Below are 19,776 nucleotides of genomic sequence, written 5' to 3'. Positions count from 1 at the left end.
CAGCAACCACATGGTGGCGCACAACCATCTGTAAAGAGATCTGATGCCCTCTTCTGGAGTGTCTGAAGACAGCTACAGTGTACTTAGATATAATAATAAATCTTAAAATAGGAAAAAAAAAGAATATGTTAAATGACTTCCTTTTCTTGTAACTGTTTGTAACAGTTCATAAAAATGTCTAGGGCAACATGAATCCATGGTCCTGAGCCACGGTTACTCACGTTTGGCTCCCTGAGGAGGGAGCTGTGTTTTGTGTGAACAGTGGGTGAGACGGTGAAGACCTTATCTTGTTCTCAATGGTTCTTTAGCAACCAGTGTCTTCAGTTGGGAATTGGCCTTGTGAGTGTTGAAAACAACTCAGAGCAAAGAACTTGGCAGCTGAGAGCAGGCAGCCACTGGTTGCCACCCGTGTCGGGCTGCCTAGGTCTCACTGTGCAGGAGAGCAGACCGCTGCCAAAGACAGGTTCTCAGGGCCCAAGCCAGGATGTGACTGCTGACAGGGACAGCCGCCATCACGGCCCATCCACCTCTGTTCCACTGGTACAGTGACAAAGAGGTGCCCAGAGGAGGCCTGCAGAGCAGACCCAACAGCATGCAAAACACCTGCTTCCCAGTGTGGACACAGAACCTGCCTCCCGGCATGGACACCATAGCACACTTTGGAATGTCTGCCACTTGTTTTTTGTTTGTTTCTTGTCAAATATTTGTAATTTCATTCTTAACTATGTGTGTATGTGTCTGTATAAATGAGTGCCCATCTCCAAGGAACCCAGAAGGCAACATTGGATCCTCTGCACCTGGAGTTTGTGGGCCACCAGCTGTGGGCACTGGAAACTAAACTCAGATCCTCTGGGAGAGCAGTGAGCAGTCTTGTCACCTCTCCAGCTCCTCCCAGTTTCCCCCTCCCCCCCGTGTTTTTGCTTTCCATGAGACAGGGTCCAGGCTAGCCTCAAACATGCTATGTACCCGAGGATGACTCCAAACTCCTAATCCTCCCTCAGGGTTTCCAGGTGTGCGTCCAGTCTGGCTATGCAGCTGGATCTTCAAGAGTTGAGCAAGCGGGCCATTCTGTCTGTCTCAGAGGTGTGAGCCAGACCCGAGCTAGGAGGTCTGGGAAGAGGGAGGGGCAAAGAAGCAAACAGTGACACTGACAGCGGGGTGGAAGGTGCGGTGGCCTCACCATGATCCCTGAGAACGCACTCTCCAGAGAAGCATAGCCTGTCCAGGAGCTCTACCACAGCGTGCCCACTAAGGGCTTTCAGTGGCACTTGTGAGCATCGGGAACACCATCCGCCTTATTTGGAGACGGTCTCCCACTTGCCTGAGACATGTGTCACCATATTTGCCCTTTTCACCTGGGTTTCAGGTATCAAACTCAGGCCCTTCCGCCTGCAAGGCAAGCTCTTTACCCTACTGAGTCACCTCCCTAGTCCGGGAGATATTCTGACAAACAAAGGAAAAAAATTGAACCAAGACAAGAGGCTGGGAATTGTGGGAAGGGAATCCTTCCCTCAGAGGAAGCAATTCCTTTCTTCCTAAAGTCCAGAGCTCCACTTGTGCCTGGATGTGCCGAATAGACAGGTCAGAAGGCCAGAGAGGGCCACTGTGTAGCCAGCAGACATCTCACTTGTGTGAGTAAAGGTGGGTGCTCACTCGGTGTCCTTTCCTGCAGGGCGGTTGTGGGGTTGGGAGCCCAGAGTGGAGCAGGACTAGATGATCCTCATATGTTTAGTGAGGACGGACTAAACTCACCCCGGGGAGAAGGGAAAGGGGCAGAGAGGCAGAGGGCGAGGCAGGCCCAACCAGGGCTCCTGGGCCAACTGCTTGCTTGCAGGCAAGCTGTTGCAGATTTCAGATTCCATGTGGGGGACAGTGCCAGGCATGCGGTGTAGAAAACACCCCTCCCTCCACCCACCCCCACCCCCACCCCCGCCCCAGGAGAAGCTACTTGTAGCCTAGTAGGGCGCCATCTACACCTGAATAATAGTTCGGCTGCCCTGGATGTGGAGAGGAATCTGAACAGGGGTTCGGGAAGACCTGAAGAGTTTAGGAGGAGGGAAGGAGGAGCTGGGTGGTAGGAGACATGAAGGTTGGCCAAAGCCAGAGGTTCCTGGGTTTGCACTCTGGGCTCTGCAGAAGAGAGAAGAGGCGGGAGGGGGGGCGGCGCTCTCCAGAATGAAGCCCATGGCTGCACCACTTCGCTCTGAGCTCCATTTTGGACTCACTGGCTGGCCTTGTTATGTATGGCTGGTGTAGAACAGCTGGTAACCATCTCTGGGGTGGAGAACACTTCCTCTCAGTGTTGTAGGAATTTGGGCAAGTGCTGCCAGCTGACCATGTGGACTTCCTGGTCACCACTCCAGGGGCCTGGCAGAGGGTGATGGAAGGGAAGGACTCAGGGTATGAGGCTGGCAGCACTAGGAGGGGATACAGGGCTGAAGGGCAAAGGAAGGGCCTGGGCCCCGAGGTTGATATGGGGAAATTCGGGGCTTTCTGGAGGGGTTCTTAGTTTCCTTAATAAAAGAATTTTAGAGCCAGTCCCTAAGGTGCTCCTATCAGAGTTTAAAATGAACTCCCCAGGGCAGGTAAGCTGTCAATTTCTGCAGCTGCCTGAAAGGGAGGAAGCAGGAAGAGAAAATGTCAGGCCGGTCCCTCCACCCTCCTTAGGCCATCACAGGGGTCAGACACAAGCAGGGAAGGAGATTTAGAGGACTATGGAGAAAGCCTACACGGGTTTCAGCCAGCTTCAAAAAGAAGGAGACAGAACAAAAACACCAGGAAACTGGCAGCTCATCAAAGTGGAAACACCCCACTGAGCCCCATGATGCCTCAGCTAGTGAGGACTGTCAGGGAGGTGGGAATTCTGCAAAGGAGAGGTCTGAAAGGACTAATTATCTTCCCCCCTCCATAGTGCTGATTAAGGTACATCTGCCTTCTGAGAGGCAGCCCCTCCTTCGTGAGCCTCCTAGCCAGGTCACTGGCCTTCCCAACTGTAATGCTGGGTCCCCCGCTGGCCAGAGTTCCTAAGCTAGTTATCTCCACTTCCTTATGGGCTTTCGGTGCTGCCAGTGTCTGACCCCTGTGCTGGCCTGATTTTTCCTCCCTGTCTCTGGAGCGATGACGCTCCCCTGCAGCCCACCCATTTCAGGAAAGGCCAGCCTTGCTGGGAAGATGCATTGATGAGTTCCATGGAAACTTGGCTGTCCATGCAGAGCTGTGAGCTTCCCCAGCCACCTTTGCTACGTCCCAGAGAGTGTGTCTTTTGAGGTTCCATAGCTGGGGAGCAACACGTAGGCCAGATGTCAGCCTCTAGCCACCACTCAGCTGGACAGGATGCAGATGTGTTGAGATGTTTAAACTCGTGGAGACAGCTGGGCCAACAAGATAAATCGTGACAGTCACAGAAGCAAAGAAATGAGCCAGGCAATAATCTGCACAAAAAGAGAAGTTGCTCTCTAAGTCATTGTGGGTCATAAAGTTCTACAGATGACTTGCCCAGTGTTCTTTAAAACCACCAGGGCTAGACAAGACAAAGGAAGACCATGGTGCTCTTCCAGGATGGAGGGACGATGGAAACTCAAGCAAGGCCACGTGTGTTCCTGGTTTAGATCCCCAGCCATTGGGATCCTGGTTTAGATCCTCAGCCATCGATAGGACAGTTGATGAAACTGGTTCATTAGTCCATTTCATGTTGCGCTAACAAAATGCCAGCGGTTAATACTTTATCAAGAAAGAGGTTCTCAGCCAACAAGAAGGCTCAGTGGGTAAGGATGCTTGCCACCGAGCCTGACCACATGATTCTGACCTCTGGAACCCACACAGTGGAAGTAGACAACAATCTCACAAGTTGTCCTCTGACCTCACCTGCACACATGCACATATGTACATGCACATATCACACACACATACACACACACAAACACACATTATTTTTTTTAAAGGAAATCAGTTGACTTAGCTTTGTGTTCTGGAGATTCAAGTGCGTGGGGCCAGCATCTGACCCACTCTGGTGCAAGGCCTCAAGGCAGATGGTATTAAAGTACTGAGAACACATCACATGGCCAGGCAGGAGGCAAGAGCAACAGCCCAGACAGCTGAACTCATTTAGTTAACGACCCATGCCTGAGACCTTCCAGCACCACCCCCTCTAAGGTCACTGCCTCCCTTGAGGCCCATTTCTTAAGGTCCCTCCTTCTCCTTCGCATAGTCACCCTGGGTACTAAACTTCCAGAATATATTTGGGACGTGTGAAAACCATATCCAAACCATGGCACCTGTCAGTTAGGTCAGTGATAGTCTGGGTTGGTGTTCATTTAGTCATTAGTTCTCGCCACTGTGATTATAGGACACCAACACTGGGCAAAGCTAGCTGACTTCCTATACCTGAATGCTGTTACTAAAAATAGTTTAAAATAAGCGAAGAGAGGAGTGGGTGAGGAAGGAGCTCAGGCCCTACAACTTGAGCTGATCTCTGGGAAGGAATCGGGCTCTGGGCTCTTCTGGAACACTCCCTGAGCCTTACTCTCTGATAACTGGTGTTTAGTCTCACGTAGAGTCTGGTACTCCCCTGTCTGAGAGAAAACCCATCGGATCTTGCCCTCTAGTCTGCCGGCCTGTGGACTCAAGAGAAAGGCAAATACCTAAATTCTTTTTTTTTTTCCAATTTATTTAATGTCTGAGTGCTCTGCTGCATATACATCCGCCACCTGGAGAGGACATCAGTTCCCTCTATAGATGGTTGTGAGCCACCATGTGGTTGTTGGGAATTGAACTCAAGACCTCTGGAAGAGCATCCAGTGCTCTTAACCGCTGAGTCATCTCACCAGCCCGCAAATACCTAAGTTCTTGTTCACTTCTCTTGTCCGAAGGACAAAAGCCACCCTAGGCCCAGTGCTGGCATGGGCCTGCAACCTCAGGGACAGGTGGATGGGAAATTTAAAAGACAGCCGGAGCTACATAGCAAATCCGAGGTCACCAGACTAGAAAGTGATAACTCTTTCTCTAAAACAACATACATACGGTGCAGTGGCACACACATATACCCAACAATAGCAAGTTAGAAGCAGGAGGCCAGCATTGGCTATGTGAGACTGTCTGGATGATCAACCAACGAACTGTCAGTGTAGACCTGGTGCACGGCCAGCTCCGGTGAGCAGCAGGGCAGTCATTCCGGCACTGCCGGGTATTTTGGCTCCTTTGGAGGCAAAGCATTTACCAAATACAGCACTGACACATGGCTTGTTGGCTGGACCACAGGAGAGGAGTAGGTCACAGACTGCTGAATGTACAGCCAGCAGCACACTGCACACCCACACTCACTCATTCATTCATCCATCATCCATTCACTCATTCATTCATTGCTGGTTGAGGGAGCAGACGACACAGCTAACAGGACCACCTCAAGGTGGTGGAAAAGGGAGAGGAGGGTGGTGTGAGGAGCCCCACTCTGGGGCCTGAATTCACAAGCTGGATGCTGGGTAGACCAGGAAGTTGCCCACAAGCTGCAAGGTTGAGTTAGTGTGCTTGGTTCACTGCTGGGAAGTTGAGGACTGTGCTTTCCAGGGTTTTTGGACTGTTCTTGGGGCACTCCTTCCTGGGGTGGGAGTCATTAGTGCTTGGCTCAGTGCAGCGGATGGGAGGACTTACCAGGGAAGAGCTGCTTCCCCAACCCCAGGAAACCAGGATGTGTGTCCTGAGATTTGTGGTCACTCTGCACGTCCCTGAAGGAGAGGCAGCAGCCGCGGGGCCATCTCCGACTCCGGTGGTTGTCCCGGGCAAGCACATCTGGCTCTAGTAGGTGTGGCAGTCCTTGGGGAGGGTGGGGCTGCTCTGTGGCTGCAGTGGTCCCAGTACCCCGGACCTGGGTACTGGGAGAGGGGGGCATGGAGCAATTTCCACTCCAGGGAGAGCCCTCCCCCTCTTCTTTGGGACCCTGCATTGTGAATTCCGAGGGTCAGTCAGATGGGGTCCAGGGCCAGGTTCAGCTGCCATTTCCTAGGATGGCAGCTAAGAAGACAGGAGTAAAAAGCAGAGACAGATTTAGAATGTAGCTACACTGGAAAGGGGAGAGTCAAGGGGTCCAGGGACTCCCCAGTTCATCTTTGGGGTTCTGACATGAAGCTTAGGTTTGAACACCTAACCTTGAGCTTAGGCTCAGCAGCCCCAGGCAAGATCTTTTCCAGGTAAGAAACCTATGGCTCAGAGGAGTGGGTAGCCATCAGGAAGTGCTTTGATTGTTTTCTGTCTTTAGGGATGATAGGTGATTTGTTTAAAACTCAGCAAAATGACTATGAGGGAGGTTAAAAAAAAGCAGGGAACATCAAGAAGGGTTACTGTCATCAGGTGGACTTCATCTAAATCTGTGTGAGAAGAGCTTGCACATCCAGACCTACTGTGAAGCTCTTGAATGGGGGTGTACGGGGATTTTGAGAGGATAGTTGGGGGTGGGTAAGGAGGTTATTGGAGGAGTCATTAACTCAATGGACAGACAGACAGACAGACAACAGCATGACAGTGAGGAAACCAGAACCCCTGTTGTAGAGGGGTTCTCTTCCTGTCTGGTTCTGAGGATGGAGGGAGGTTTGGTAGCACATGCCTGCTATGGCGCTCTCAGAGATCCAAGCAGAAGGTGGAGAGCAGGGTAGAGGCAGGATGTGTGGTCACCAGTGTCCCCTTGGTGTCAGCTCACTTCCCCAGGGACAGATCCTGGCACCTGGGAGTCCTTTAGCTAGGGGCTGACTGGCAGCGTCTCAGTAGGAGCCTGTGCTATCTGCGAGGGAAGGAAGGGCTGTGGCCCGGCAGTAGCTAGATTCTGACTTTGTGTCCTACAATGTCCTTGCCGTGTGTCTTTGGGAATGCCACTTTCCATCTCTGTTCAGTTCCTTGGGGGCGGATCCAGCAGGCCTTAGTGCCTCAGGTTTGAATCAGAGGTCACGACAGAGGCCTCTGGAAGCCACACAAAGGGGCAATGGCTGAGGGTAATACATTAAAGTCCCTTTCTGGGACACTCTTGTTTAGGCTCAGGACTGGCTGCAAGGATTACGGCAAGCTGAACTCTTACTGGTAAGCCAGCTATGTCGGACAGTGAGACTGACTGGTGGGCTCCTGGTTTTCCCTGCAGGCTGGCAGGGCCTGGAGTCTCCAAAGCCCTCCACCCCCACCCCTGCCCTGCATGGATCATTCTATGGCCCCTTCCTAACTCCTCAAGTCAGAAGCAGTGTTTGCCTTTGCTGAGGCGGGTGGGTGTAGGGCTTGTTTTTCCATCTGGGAACCATCAGCCCTTGAAGCAGCTCCCAGTGAGGCTGCTTAGATAGGAGCACGTTAATGTCCATTTCCTTCTGTCTTGCTTTGCATGGACTCCAGGAGTGAGTCCCAGATCAGCTTGGTTCAGCTGAGTGACTTCCCCAACTCCCTCGGCCTCTCGGTGTCTGCTCCCCTCATAGAGATAAAACTGCACTTGCCTTAGTGAATGACCACAAGAGAGAAGTCGTGAGAACAGACCCTGGCCAGTAGTAAGCCTGTGTAATCGTTGGGTGTTGTTACAAGTGCTGATAGAATTTAGCGACTGATGGTTGCCCACGCCTTTGATGTAAGGAGGAAGGAAAGAGCTCAATACTGCCCCCTGGGCCCTAGAGACAGGCTTCTGATGCCTGGCGCAGCCTATCTGTGTGTAGCTATTTTGAGGTCAAAGGATGCTTTCCGTAGTTCCTGGGCCGTCCCAATGCCTCCAGCTACTGCTGAGCCCGGAATGATGTCAAGAATGCAATAGCGGAAAGCTAGAGGGGCCGTCTGAAGCTGGGCAAGACTGGCCTTTGGGCTTGGGGATCTCAAAAATAATCAGGGAGCCTCTGGGATGTTCTGGGATGTAGGCCGAGGTTCTGGGATGGTCGTGCTCTGGGTCACAGGCTCCTGAGGCTGCTGTGGGCAGAGTTGGCTCAGCTGTGCCTGGGAGGGAATAAGATCTGAGAGGAAAGGCTGAGTGGAGAGGGAGGAGAGGAGGCAGCCACACCAATTCAATCCCATCATTTTGCAGATGTCATTCTCTCCAGTCCTGCACTGAGGAGCCCTGGAGACACAGCTGTCACACTTGCCATCCCCAGACTTAGGAGGAGCCAGCTCCATGTCCAGAGGTGAAGGAAAGCCAGCCAGGAGTGCCCTGTGTGAGTACTGGGGATCAGGTGGAGGGCTGCAGGGAGAGGTGGCTTTGTGGAGTGCTTGGCTTCCTGGTCCTGGGCAAGCAAGCAGAGGCACTGTCCATTAGAATTGATCAGATCAGCTACGTCTACATTCCAGAAGCCGATCTTGTTTGTTTGAACACTTTGTCCAGGCCATGAGTTGCATAACCCACAGCACACTCCTCTGGGATGGGTCGAGGTTAGCCCTTTGGGGGACCCACCTACTTGTCTCCTAGCTGGTGTCTGGTGGTAGTGGGAGGAGGAGAGAGTCCCAGCAGTAGCTCTGGGGCTTGAACCTGTGACTCAGTAAAGGTCCAACAGGCAGCTTGAGTTGATGTGGGGGCATCCAAGCACAGAGAACCCCCACGGCGGCATCTGCGACACTTCCGGCGTCTCCTGTCCCTGACTGCAGTGCTGCTTACAGTGCTCACAGTGCCGAGTGCAAGAGCTCACAGGCTGCCTGCCAACTCCAATGCCAGTTGCACACCTGCAGGGGCTGCCTCAGCCTCCTGAGATGCCTTTGGCCTAAGTTTCTCTGGGTGCAGCTCCACTGGGGAGCCACGCCCTTCACATTTAAGCTTAGTCTGTTGGAAGGGGACCTGAGGCTAAGCGATGGCATTTCCCTCTTGGGTTTTCAGTCCACCCGGCTCATTCGAGGCTTTGGGAATTGGGTGTTACCTCACCATGTGTGTTTCACGCTCTGGAGCGTGGAAGTCACTGTAATAGCCTTTGGGGAAGTCACTGTGATAGCTCTTGGGCATCCTATGAGGAAGGAAGCTCCAGCGTTCTCAGGTGGTATGGCATGGCCCACGGGGTCACGTGCTTCGAGGATGGAACTACTGTTTGTTCATTTGATTTTGTTTCTGGAGGTTTTATTTTATTTATTTATTTATTTATTTATTTATTTATTTATTTATTTATTTTTGTTTTTCAAGGCAGAGTTTCTCTGTGTAGCCCTGGCTGTTCTGGAACTCACTCTGTAGACCAGGCTGGCCTTGAACTCAAAAATTCTCCTGCCTCCGCCTCCCAAGTTCTGGGATTAAAAGCATGCGCTACCACTGCCTGGCTTATTTTACTATTTTGTTTATGATAGGGGTTAATGCATCTCAGTCTCACCTTGCACTGGCTGTAGAGCTGAACTTCTGATCCTCCTGTCAAACATCTTGAATGGTTGAAGCTATATCCCACCACACCCAGACAGTGCTGAGGATCAAACTGTCATGTTAGGTGAGGATTCCACCGGCTCTGCCACGTCCCCAGCGTAAATGCAGTGCCATTACTGTCCCACAGAGATTGTATCCACCTCTGTGCCCCTAGCTTTATGACAGGGAAGCTTAGCTGGAGTTGATCTTGACAGCTGGTGTTGGATCTTAACCAACTGAAGTTCATCTCTCACTGGAAGCCCCTAAGTGATTCTCTGGATACCCCCTTCCCCAAAAACTTTCCATGCAGGGTCCCCTTCACTACCTGCAGACTTACACTAAGGTGTAAACACCTCATTCTTAAGGTCTTAATGGAGAAGCCAAATGAGTGTAGGGGAAGTGAAAATGGCCGGCACACGGCCCTTCTTGTGAGTTGCAGGACTGCACAGGGTCCAGGAAGGCATGTGCCGTCGTCCATGGTGTGCACAGGAACGTGGGTTGCTGACTCACCTGGGAGGTGTTGATGTAAGTGTTGGTAGAGGCCTGTTGCTTCAGAGGACCTGGAGAGCTTCCCAGAGTGCTCTGGGGGGAGGGGGGAGACCTTCAGAAGTGGCTTGAACCAGACTAAAGCTGCTGACTCTGACTTTGATTTAAAAACATCTGTTAGGTTGTGTATTTGCTGAAGCAGAAGTCAGGGACATTAGGAAATTAGGTCAAAATCAAGGCCAGGGCTGGGGGTGCAGAGGACGGCTAGGGCGTGCAGTTGTTATTGGCATCCTGATTGACAAGCCTTGAACCTCAGAAGGGTTCTCAACACAGCAAGGCAGGCACAGAGCCACCTTTGAGACCTGCCAGGAGATTGCTGGGGGTCCTGCGACTTCCCCAACATCTGGTCCCCATTCTATTAGGTTGGAGCCCAAGGGTGAGGCAGAGGCTGACTGGGAGGGAGTTCTCCAGCATTCCCTGGGAGGGGTAATGCTACCAGACCAGTTTATCTTATCCTACCTCATAGATGCTTAGAGTCCCATGTGGGCCTCCAGAGCCAACAGTTCTTTCAAAATTTTTCTTGCAAAGTAAAAACAATCCCTGTACCAGGAAGAACCAGGGAAGACATTGCAAATTTGTGAGAAAGGTAAAAGGCACATAAACCCTCACAGACCCAAGTTACCTCAGGCCTGAGAGCTGAGGCAGGAGGATGGATACAACCATCAACCTCTTATGAAGTGAGATTCTCATCCATTAAAAGCATAAATAAATATGCAAACTGGCATTAGGTGAACTGGAGAACAGGAAACAAAATACAGAAGTTCAGGAGGAACTGGTGTGTGTTTTGTTCCTTATGATGCATTACCACCACTAGCCTGCAGGCCTCTCGGAAGTGGCTCGACGTAGCTCCTGTTGGACCACATTTTTGTCTCTTTTCCTCTCTCTTCCCCCAAACTCCTTTTCACTGGTGAACAATGCAGTGTATTGAACATAAAGGCCCCTACCCTTGGGTTCTAAAAGGGAGTGAAGTTAGTTCTATAGCCTTGATCAAAGAGTCGCCTTCCTCTAGGAAGGAGGGCCACCCTCTTGACTAAGCATGCTGCTTTGTGAGAGTTAACATGGGGCAGGGAGTAAGGAAGCAGCCCACCCCACAGCTCTGTCTGTCTGTCTGTCTGTCTGTCTGTCTGTCTCTCTGTCTCTCTGTCTCTCTCTCTCTCTCTCTCTCTCTCTCTCTCTCTCGTGTGTGTGTGTGTGTGTGTGTGTGTGTATGTGTGTGTGCATGCGCGTGTGCGTGCGTGTGTGTGTGTGTGTGTGTGTGTGTGTGTAACTCAGTACAGAACTGAGCGCCACCTTTTTGCTGTTTTCATGTTATAGCTGACGCTATTGTCCTGTTTCAGTATATAGAAGCACATAGGTATGTGTGGAGGCTTTTAAGATAAGGCATCAATAGCACAGGCCAAAAATAGAGAGGGGGCAGGGATGGGATTATATCGCACATTGCAGAGGAGAGACTTGTCAGAATCCCACAGGGACCCTACAGGGTACCAGAAATTATTTACAAACTATTGATCTGATGAGGGGTTGATATGGGAGTATAATAAGGGCCTTAAGCCATTACTTGCCCCTGCCAACGCATCTTGTTTTAAAATGAGCCAATGATTAGCTGGGCATAATAGCACATGCCCGCAATCTCAGTGCTTGGGGGGTACAGGGGAGATCAGGTCACCCTCTCTACGTAGCAAGTTCAAAGTCAAAACAAATCAAAGCAAACAGAACAAAGCAAGCAACAGGCAAGAGAGGGTGAAGACATTCTCAAAAGAAGACACAGTGGTCAATAGTACACCCAGCTGTATCCCCCAAAGTCAACATCAGTTACCATCGGCGAAATGCAAATCCAGCCACTATGTGGCATCACTCCACTCTGGTGAGAGTGACTAATAGCAAAAAGTCAGGCAGGGAGCCAGAGCCAGCTCAAAGCAAGCCCGGTCTACACAGCTAGCTCCAGGCCATCTCGGGCTACATAGCTGAGGTTTGGTTTCCAACCAAAACCAAAAGAACAGCAAAGCCCTCTGGGCTGTGATACCCAGAAAGGAGAGGCTTGTGTGCTGCTGGAGGAGCGCAGCCACCTCGAGCTTTGAGTTTAGCCAAAGGGCCCAGGAAAAATGCTCCACCACCACGGCAAGCAACATGCAGATGCTCAAAATAACGAGAATAGAACCGCCCACAAGCTGTATGCATATGTGTGCTCTAAACGTAGGCCTCACAGGAGTTGAGATGAGCAACCGCAGAAGGCGTGAGAGAGGCTGGTGGACGGGGCGAGGATATAGTCAGCTGAGGAAGAGGTTCCGGGAGCTGCTGCCTGGTGCAGTGACTGCACATAATCATGCATCTGTGTAGTATAGTTCTAAAAGCTTGAAGACAGATTCTCACCAGAGTTGGAGAGAAGCGCCCTTCTCACACCTCTGCAAGAGAGAAGTCAGGGCAACAGGAAAGAGGGGAAAGCCAAGCATCGGGAGAACTGGAAGAAAAGGGAGCAGAGAAACCGACAAACCAATTTGCAGCTAACCAGCTAAGCCCAGCTTTCTAGCTGGGGACAGAGACCAGATACTGCGAGCATCAGGTAAGCCCAGATGTGACCAAGTCCAGGTGCTGACATCTACCCTACAGACATCAAGGGTGAGAAGTGCACACACCTTCCTAGCTTTAACTATGGTTCAGGCGATCTGCTCAAAAGATGATACCCACTTTGCAAGGTATGCAAAGAAGGAATCTAGGCTGCAGCTCTGAAGACTCAGGCTGTAAGGAGGAGCCCTGGAAACCAACAAACCCCGGGGTATCCACTAGTCAGGGTGCCCATGGACATCCAGTTGCATTGATTGGTTGGGAGATGGCTTGCCAGACGCCACAGTGTCAGGGAGAATGGCACAAAGGTACAAACCCGCTGAGGAGTTACGTGGCTGGGGGCTTGGTCTGACGGGGTTACGGGGTGATCCATAGGTGATCACTCAGACTCTTTACAGCCAATTGAAAGTCTTTATTCCAGCTGGCTGGACCTGCACTTAGGCGTTCGTGACCCAGGTATAGCACTGAATGTCCAAAGCGAGGGGGATTTGAAGGCAAAAATTCACATCCTGACATCTTACTTTGTAGTACAAAATATTTATTGCCCTGGCCCAGGGCTTCTTCCCCACCTTAGACCATTTATGTTCCCAGATGAAAAACACACACAGCCTTTATATTTTTAATATGCCTTAGGCGGCAGAGTAGCTGGGCAGCTGTCTATCCTCTATGCTGTTAGAATCTACTTTCGATAACCCCAAGTTATCTTTTACTTATGTTTATTACTTTTACTATGTTCAATCTGGGCGGCACTCAATGCAACTGGGCAGCCCTCCGGGCGTTCTCTTGGCCCGTAGCCCATGGCAAGGATCCTTCTCCCTCTTCCTGGTCCTTTCTCTCCAAGTCCATGAAACCTCAACCCCACCTGTGTCTCTTCTGCCCAGCTATTGGCTACTGGCATCTTTGTTCACCAATCAGGATTAACATAGGGTCCAGGGGCTCTGTGCAGGCCCACTTGGCAGCTGCAGAAGTGGAGTCAGGGGGCAGGAGTTTCTAGCAAGTGAGCAGCTTAACGGAAGGCAAAATAAGTTATCTGGAGTGAGCGGGCTTCTGTACAATCAAGCAATTTAACAAGCCAAAATAAGCTACCTGGGGGTCTTGACCTCAGGCTTCTGGAGCAAAGTTGTGTAATTTTCCCAGGATTCTCCATCAAGGAGATCAAATTCTAGTAAGCCTCAAATGGCTCCAGCAAGAATGCAAGATGGGGGAGTCTCTTGCACTGTCTTGCCTGGTTACCGTGGAGAGGAGAGCAGGGGTCACAGCCATCATTTGGCAGAGACTGCTAACATTTATTTTTATTTTTTTTAAATCTGTTTTGTTTTTAAACCAGAAGTAGCCCTGGACAGTCTGGAACTGGTTGTATAGGCCCGGCTTGTCATGAGCCCGCGCTTTCTGCCTGCCTCTGTCTCCATGCTTCTGTCTCTGGTCCAGAGGAGACTGGTGGTTTCTTGGGGCCAAGCTTAAAGGTGCCACTGGGATAATCCTGGGATAAGTAGGCACTACTCTAATCCTGAACTTAGTGGTGTCTTGTCCTGCTCTTGTAGCAGAGACATTCTGGAAATAGCTTTGACTTGGGCATTAACTACATTCCTGGACACATGTACTAGAAACTCCCATGCCAACCATGACACCCCACAGGCCATTGAAATCCAGTAGGTGACAATGGCCAGATCCTGGCCACCCCATGTTTACACGGCTGGCAATCCTGAGCCCACACGTTAAAAATCTCTGGAGAGGTGACAGCCCTGGTCAGACAATGCTCTGCTGAGCCTGCCCAGTGAGAATGTGGAGTCTACCGCACTGCACCTCAGCTGGTACTGTGTGTGCTGAGGGGCCTCACTCAGGCTGCTGTTCAGGCACTTCAGCCACAGAGTCAAGAAAGGTATCAACTTAAGGAAGGATGGGTTATTTTGGCTCCGGGTTTTGAGGGGATACATCTTTCATGGTTTAGGTTTCTTTAATCTCTGTGTTTAAATGTTCATGCATGTGAGCATGGGAACATGCGTGGTCACGTCAGAGGACAGCCTCATGTCTCAGTTTCTTCTTTACCAGCTGGCCTGTGAGCTGCTGCTGCTTCTGTCTCTGCCTCCACCTTGCAGGAGTTCCAGGATTATAGATGTGCCGTCTTCCCCTAGCTCTGTATGGATTCTGAGGATGCTCACATAGCTGGCGCGTTGCCTGCTGAGCCATCTCCTCAGTCCTTCCTCACCGCGGCTTTTGTTTTCTGCAGAACTCCAGACATGCCCACCGCTGCTTCCCCATTGCTTCTCTCCACCACCGGCTCTGAGAACAGCAGCTCCATCTACGACTACGACTACTTAGCCGATGTGGCCATCTTGGTTTGCAGGAAGGATGAGGTCCTGTCCTTTGGGAGAGTCTTTCTGCCGGTCGTCTATAGTCTGATCTTCGTGCTGGGCTTGGCCGGCAATCTCCTTCTCCTGGTGGTGCTGCTCTACTCTGTGCCTCGAAGACGGATGATTGAGCTTTACCTACTGAACCTGGCTGCCTCCAATCTCTTGTTTGTGGTAACGATGCCCTTCTGGGCCGTCTCTGTGGCATGGCATTGGGTTTTCGGCAATTTCTTGTGCAAGGTGATGAGCACTCTCTACTCTATTAACTTCTACTGTGGCATCTTCTTCATTACCTGCATGAGCCTGGACAAATACCTGGAGATTGTCCACGCTCAGCCCCTCCACAGACCGAAGACCCGGTTCAGGAACCTGCTTCTCATTGTCATGGTGTGGATCACGGCCCTGGCCATCTCTGTCCCGGAAATGGTCTTCGTGCAGGTCCAGCAGACCTTAGATGGTGTGTGGCACTGCTATGCGGATTTTGGCGGACATGCAACCATTTGGAAGCTGTACCTGCGCTTCCAACAGAACCTTTTGGGGTTTCTCCTCCCACTCTTGGCCATGGTCTTCTTTTACTCCCGCATCGGTTGCGTTCTGGTCAGGCTGAGGCCACCGGGCCAGGGCCGGGCTCTAAGGATGGCTGCGGCCCTGGTGATTGTTTTCTTCCTGCTGTGGTTCCCATATAACCTCACCGTGTTTCTGCACTCGCTGCTGGACCTGCATGTCTTTGGGAACTGTGAGGTCAGCCACCGTCTGGACTATATGATGCAGGTGACAGAGAGCCTGGCCTTCTTCCACTGCTGCTTCACCCCGGCCCTCTACGCCTTCTCCAGTCGCCGCTTCCGCCAGTACCTGAAGTCGTTCCTGTCCATGCTGCTGAGGTGGCACCAGGCACCTGGCACCGCCCACGTCCCTCCATCTAGCCATTCTGAGAGCAGCAGGGTTACTGCCCAGGAAGACGTGGTCAGCATGAATGACCTTGGAGAGAGGCAGGCTGACGACTCCCTTAACAAGGGGGAGATGGGGAATAATTAGGCCGAGTGATCAGCCCCGGTCTGGGAACAGCACTGCTCTCTCTGAGGGACGGCATGGCCCTGCTGCTCGTCCCGCGGTTCCCAACCACCGGCAGTCCTTGCTCGCTCCGGGCTCTTCCTCCTTCTGCTTCCTGGACCCCATCCTCTCTGCCAGCTCTTCACTGACTTCTGCTTCCTGGTCTCCAGCAGCCAATGAGGCCACTCTGCTCTCAGCCCTCACACCTTCAAGGACTCTGTGATCAGTCTGTGGCGTCATCTCCGTCGTACTCCCTCTTGGTCTCTGGGTTCAGGGCTCATGGCTTCCACTCGCTTCTGGAGCGTTCCGGGCTCATCCCAGTGGGGGGCGTTTAGCTATGCCATCTTTCTGGACATCTTCTTTACCAGCCTTTCTTCTCGGGAAAAGTTTGGCTCATTCCTTCACTTCCTGTAGTCGTGGCTCAGATCTCACCTTGTGGGTGAGGGAGGAGGGGTCCCGTGCCTGCCCTGCTTAGTGCCCTATCCACATACCTGATGCTCACACACTTCTGCACGCACTGCTTTCACTGTGCAGGTGTTTCTACTATTGTGTTCCCTGCTTATCCCGACCCGCAGGACAGTCAACGGGGTTCCCTGGACCACCTAGGGGAGATTGGGGGACAAGAGACTCAAGAGACGGACAGTAAGACAGCATTCTGATCAAGGTGTCAAATTTTATATTCTCACACCACAATATAAAGGAGAGCAGGCAGGATGTGGGGAGGGGATATGAGGGGACAAACATTGTCTTCAGGGAACAGTCTCTCAGGGGGCAAACATTGTCTCTAGGGAGTAGTCTCTCAGAACTGTCTCTCAGAATCTCACAGGAAGCTGGCTGGATTTCAAGGAAGCTGGCTACCTAAAATGATCTGGAGGAGGTGAAGTGGAAGGAGTTTGCTAGGGTAACCTAACTTCAGGTGAGCTCTGTTTGTCCTAACCAGCTCAGGTGAGCTCTGTATGTACTGACCAATTTGCTATTTGACAATCCTGAGAGCTAGTATTTTTCCTTCTAAAAGCAGGCTTGAGCATGTAAGATGGCTGAAAGAAAGAGGTTTTGAGATCTATGTGAGAATGGCTCCTGGCACCTGCTGCCTGCCTGAAGCCCACCATGCAGAGTAAGGCTCTCAGCAAATGGCTCCCAGCTGTCCTCAGACATACCACAGCAGCTTGTGTGTAGAAGGCCTTTAGAAAGCTTCTGTAGAGTGTAAGTGAGCCTTGCGCGTTTCTGGCAACAGCCACAGGTTCTCCACTTCCAGGGCCCCTTTCTCTGTAGCTCAGACAGGAGCTTCCGGCTCGTGTGTACGGTCTGATGGCACAGGAGGTGATCTAGCCAGAGAACAGCCCAGAGGTGCACATCCCACAGACCATCCCAGCTCTGGTCTTGGGGTCTGTCAGTCAAGTTCAAAGCTTTCGACTACAAAACACATGCCAGTGAGCAGGCAGCCCCTTGACACATCCTGCTGAGAAAACGGGGTATCCACATGTGGAGAAAACTAGATTCCTGTCTCTCATCTGGTACAAAGATCAGCTAAAAATGGATCAAGGACTCTAACATACAACCCAAAGCTTTGAAACCATTAGAGAAAAACACAAGGGAGACAAGTAATGACATCGTCAGAAGCAAGGTTTCTGAGTGTTTCTGAGCAGAAGGCCCATAGCCAGAGAATACTCAGGTCCTATGAAATGATCCTCTCCACGGAACAGGGACAACCCAGCCAGCGTTCACCTAATGGGGCCCAATATCCAAGCTGTACAGGGAATAAAAAAGTTGACAAAGTCAAATAATCCAATAAAAAAATGCGTAAGTGATCTGAGCAGACGTCTCTCAAGAGAAGAGCTGGCCACACAGGAGAAACATTCTGCACCCTTGCCCGTCACAGACATGTAATCACAGTGATGTGTGTGTGCACATGCATGTGTGCGCATGCATGTGCAAGTGTGTGAATGCGGCTGCCCCTGAGTGTGTATGTACCCTGTGTGGAAATGAGAGGACAACCGCACATGTTATTTCCCAGGTGCCATCCACCTTTGTTTTTTGAGACAGGTTTTGCTGGCTTTGAAGTCAGAGACAGGCTTTTCTGGCTTTGAACTGATCAAGTAGACAAGGCTGACCTGTTCAACAATGAGATTATACCTGTGTGCGCCATGCCTGGCTTTTTTAAAAAAATTTTTTTAATTTTCTTTTTTGAGACAGGGTTTCTCTGTGTAGCCCTGGCTGTCCTGGAACTCACTCTGTAGACCAGGCTGACCTCGAACTCAGAAATCTGCCTGTCTCTGCCTCCCAAGTGCTGGGATTAAAGGCATGGACCACCACTGCCCGGCCCTGGCCTTTTTTTTTTTTTTTTGTAATGAAGGCTCTGGGGTCAGACTCGGGTCATGGTTTTTGTTCGGGTGCTTTTTTGACTGACCTCCTTTTCAGCCATTGCCAGCAGCTCCAGGCCAGCAGTCTCTGCCCCTCCCCCCCAGCACCCTCACCACTCCCTGCTGCTCTCCGCACATCCTGACATATCTCTGTTCTTCCCTGTTCCTTCCTTTAACACAGCTTACTTCTAGCTAGGTGAGCCCTCATCTCGCCGGCTTGTGGGGAAGATCACCCTGCTCTGCGCTCTGGGTGGAAGTGGAGCAGAGCACAGTCTTAGACTGTAATGGTTTGGATCTGAGTTCCATGTGTTGAGTGCATGGTCCCAGTGTGGCGGAGCCTCTAGGAGGTAAGGCCTTGCAGCAGGCCTTTATGGTGGACGACCGGAAGTCAGCCTCTTTTCCCATCCCCCAACCCCTGCTCTTTCCCTTCGAGGCTTATGAGGCTATCAGTGTGCTCAGTCCCTGCCACCAGCGTCTCAGAGCAACGGCTCTCAGGCTGCAGCCTCCCAAGCCCGAGGTAGAATAACCCTTTTCTATTTAGTCATTGCCGATCTCCTCGGCACTCTGCTATCGCAATATGAAGCTGACCAGTGCACGGACCAAATTACAATATTTATATTTTCATGACCACAATGATTCATCTGGGGATGGGCATGTAACCGGGCAGAATCAGCAGGATGAAGGAACATGTTGGAATAGAGGCATGAACAAGTGCTTCAGCAAATGAAATGAGGGCTGAAGTGAGTGGCAGACCCTGGGGCTGCAGCAGCCAATCCCCACAGCCAAGGCTCGGTGGGCTCCTCCCACCTCCCCATTGCTAGCTTGCTGGGAACACGCACCAGCAATCCCTTACCCAGTGTGGGTCCGTGCTTCTTTGTTACTTGCAACTTTAAGACTCCTGAAGGAAAGTTACTCTCTGTGGCTGGAGCCCCTTCTCCAGGGAGCCCTCAGCCCCAAGACTTCTGTCTCTTCCCGAGCTGCTGAAGCACCGTGTGCCTCCCAGCCCCACGGGACCTCACACAGCCTGCTCATGCCTTACAGTATTTGCCTTGCACAGAGGTACAGGGCCTGGCACAGGAAGGAAACTTCTATAAGTGAAGTGGAGGGTAGCATGGTGGGAGGCTGAGTTCCTGGAGGGCAGAGGTCTCCAGATGCTGCTACTGGTGCTTGGAGTGTGCTGGATGCTCACTGAATACTTTGGGGGAAGGGTTAGTTTTTTTTCTCGTTGAGACAAAAGCAACTTAAGGAAGGGAAGGTTCATCATTTGAAGGTGCAGCCCGTCAGGGTGGGAAGGCATGACAGCAGACGTGTGAGGCAGGGGGTCACATGGCATCTACAGTCAGGGAGCAGAGGGAGGTGGAGCAGAGGGCGCCTCTGCTCAGCACAGTTCTCCCTTTGTACTCATTCCCTCCCTCATCTGTAGAATGGTGCTGCCCACGGGGCAGGTCTGCCTACATGGATGAGTCTAAGCTACAAACTCCTCACAGATGCCTATGAGCTGTCTACATCCTTTCAAACTGACAATAGAAGCCATAATGGAACATTTTCCTTCCTTCTTCCCTCCCCTTCTCTCTCCCTCCTCCCTTCCTCCCCC

General features: G+C 51.5%; 1 protein-coding gene across 2 annotated transcripts; it reads left to right on the top strand.

Moving 5' to 3' along the window:
• The first annotated feature begins 5,633 nt into the window (after positions 1-5,633).
• Ackr2 (atypical chemokine receptor 2) lies at positions 5,634-19,758 on the top strand. 2 transcript variants are annotated; one of them, XM_052186926.1, is made up of 4 exons: positions 5,634-5,793; positions 7,018-7,062; positions 8,033-8,159; positions 14,652-19,758. In XM_052186926.1, the coding sequence occupies exon 4, from the start codon at positions 14,662-14,664 to the stop codon at positions 15,805-15,807; it is 1,146 nt and encodes a 381-aa protein (XP_052042886.1). In that variant the 5' UTR covers positions 5,634-5,793; positions 7,018-7,062; positions 8,033-8,159; positions 14,652-14,661; the 3' UTR covers positions 15,808-19,758. The 2 variants fall into 2 exon arrangements, with proteins under 2 accessions (XP_052042886.1, XP_052042885.1); XM_052186925.1 differs by lacking the exon at positions 7,018-7,062.
• The last annotated feature ends 18 nt before the right edge of the window (positions 19,759-19,776 follow it).

This window comes from Apodemus sylvaticus, chromosome 7 (genome assembly GCF_947179515.1).
Source record: "Apodemus sylvaticus chromosome 7, mApoSyl1.1, whole genome shotgun sequence".
Taxonomy (NCBI): Eukaryota; Metazoa; Chordata; class Mammalia; order Rodentia; family Muridae; genus Apodemus; species Apodemus sylvaticus.
This window is presented reverse-complemented; position numbering and strand designations above follow the sequence as displayed.

What these genes read in the sequence shown, in the direction of transcription:
- Ackr2 (XM_052186925.1), top strand. Translation starts at nt 14,662, where the DNA reads ATGCCCACCGCTGCTTCCCCATTGCTTCTCTCCACCACCGGCTCTGAG.